Source organism: Salvelinus sp. IW2-2015, unplaced genomic scaffold (genome assembly GCF_002910315.2).
Source record: "Salvelinus sp. IW2-2015 unplaced genomic scaffold, ASM291031v2 Un_scaffold1127, whole genome shotgun sequence".
Taxonomy (NCBI): Eukaryota; Metazoa; Chordata; class Actinopteri; order Salmoniformes; family Salmonidae; genus Salvelinus; species Salvelinus sp. IW2-2015.
Window position 1 is genome coordinate 200,457 of NW_019942741.1, and position 2,327 is coordinate 202,783.

Below are 2,327 nucleotides of genomic sequence, written 5' to 3' on the forward strand. Positions count from 1 at the left end.
AGAAATAATGAAAAATAAAGCTCCTCTTAGGAGGGAACCATATTAAGTCACACAGCACCCATACAAAGTGAGCAGACTGTCTTGTGATTATTGTCGAATGAAACCACACCCCGTCCTGCTCGCGTTCAGAGAGCATTAGGAACCGAGAAAGTGGGCTAAGGCGTAGGGCCTATCGGGTGCTCTAGGGTCTGGAATTCATACTCACAGGGATAGACCCTGAAATCAGCAACTGAGATATCTTCTCTTAGTTACTATCTGTAGCAACCCTGCATCTCGCTACTCAACTGCGCAAAATGTGTCTCGTTTCGACTATCTGGCTTTGATGCTAGCACAATGTTGAGTCTGTTGACCTGTTAAACCTGTCTGCCGATAAAGCCAGCCCATCCCGTGATGTGTACCATGCCTGAACTACGTCACTGCCATATTAACTACCAGAGTGGAACACACGTGTTACAACACTGCCTAAGTCGCGTGCCATACCATCTGTTTTGACTGCTGCCTGGTTGTTTGCTTGCCATAATGTCACTGTCGGCCATCTGTTGACAGCTGCCCTGTCTGTCAATAATCTCCATGTGTGTTTGACGGCCTGCTATATATGTCTGCAATGTGATCTGTTGACCTGCTGTCTGCCATATACCATCTTGGTTGACACTACCTGTCTGCCATATAAACCATTCTGTTGACAACTCGGCCTGTCTGTCACGTTGCCATAACGCTACTCCACTGTATGACCCTACACTGAATGTGCTCATACCATCTGTTGTCTGCGTGTCTGTCTGCCATACCAGGCCATTCTGTTTGCACACTGCCTGTCTGTCATACCATCTGTTGACCCTGCCTGATCTGCCATAACCATCTGTTGACCTGCCTGTCTGGCCATAACAATTCTGTGTGACAACGAATGTCTGTCTTATAACCCACTGTTGACCTGACCTGTCTCTGGATCATACCAATCTCGAGAGTTACCGGGTTATATATTCCCACATAGGTAATAACAATCGATTGCAGTTGATGTCTCTAATATACAGCTGGTGATCTTGATGGAAACGGTGAGGTAAAAGTCCCAAGGTCAAACCAATCAACCACCTGGCTGGCTGTGTGCTTCATGCGTTGATCGATTGATGCTGTGCTGTCATTGTTACATACTAGCTTTGTATTTGTATTTGGTTCCTGCCAAGGCAGCAAATACTCTTCCTGGTGTCCAACTAAATTAAGGAAGTTTATAAAAAATGTAAAACATTACAATACATTCACAATGGATTTCACAACAAATTAAGTGTGTGCCCTCAGGCACTACTCTACTACCACATAACTACAAAACAACACACATGTGTACGTGTGTGTATAGTGTGTATGTTATAGTGTGTTTGTATTCATGTGTCTGTGCCTATGTGTGTGTCTCTTCACAGTCCCGGCTGTTCCTTAAGGCTGTCTCTTATACACATCTAGATGTGTATAAGAGACAGGCCATATACACCGCTGACACCGCCAGATACAACCCTGACACCGCCAGATACACCGCTGACACCGCCCTATCCACCGCTGACACCCCCAGACCCACCGCGGACACCGCTAGATACAACACTTACACCGCTAGATACAACCGCGAACCCCCCAAGATACCCGCCTGCCACCGCCAGATACACCGCTGACACCGCCAGATACACCGCTGACACCGCCAGATACACCACTGACACCGCCAGATACACCACTGACACCGCCAGCTGACACCCACAGACACACAGATGATTCTGTCAGATACTTTTTTGACACCTCCAGATACCACTCTGCTACCTCTAGATATTTTTTTGATATCTCTAGATACACCACTGATACCACCAGATACACCACTGATACCACCAGATACACCACTGATACCACCAGATACACCACTGACACCGCCACAACATCAGCTACAGTGTGTGGGCGTCGGCTATCGCCGGTTTACACTTCATCTGATTAAATCTAGGCCTTAAAGATATTCCCGCTTCGTCTGTTAGAGATGGTGTCAAGATGGTGCTACTACCATATTGCTTACTATTCATTATTTATGTATTTTCTACCTTTATTCATACAGGTTTTTCTCATTGAGATAACATCTCTTTTCCAAGAGAGACCTGGTCCAATTTTCAGATCAGTGAAGTATATAGGCCGTTGGGTGCAAACGTTTCTACGCTGGGCCACATTCAGATGAAGTTCCTCCTGCCCCTGAAGGTAAAACTCTGACTCGGTAGTAGGACACTTTAAGAGTAGACGAAGCTGAATCAGGCCCCGCTCACCTGAAACACAGTCAGCTGCTCCAGAATGATCTCCTCAGGCTCCCTGTT

The 2,327-nt window shown here is 46.5% G+C and overlaps 1 protein-coding gene across 1 annotated transcript in view; it reads right to left on the reverse strand.

Moving 5' to 3' along the window:
- The window catches only part of LOC112069827 (semaphorin-3D-like), a 151,742-nt gene that overhangs the window by 22,243 nt on the left and 127,172 nt on the right, over positions 1-2,327 (reverse strand). The window contains exon 13 of the mRNA XM_070438709.1: positions 2,280-2,322. Within this exon, the coding sequence (XP_070294810.1) occupies positions 2,280-2,322 (43 nt within the window). The remainder of the gene's footprint in view (positions 1-2,279; positions 2,323-2,327) is intronic.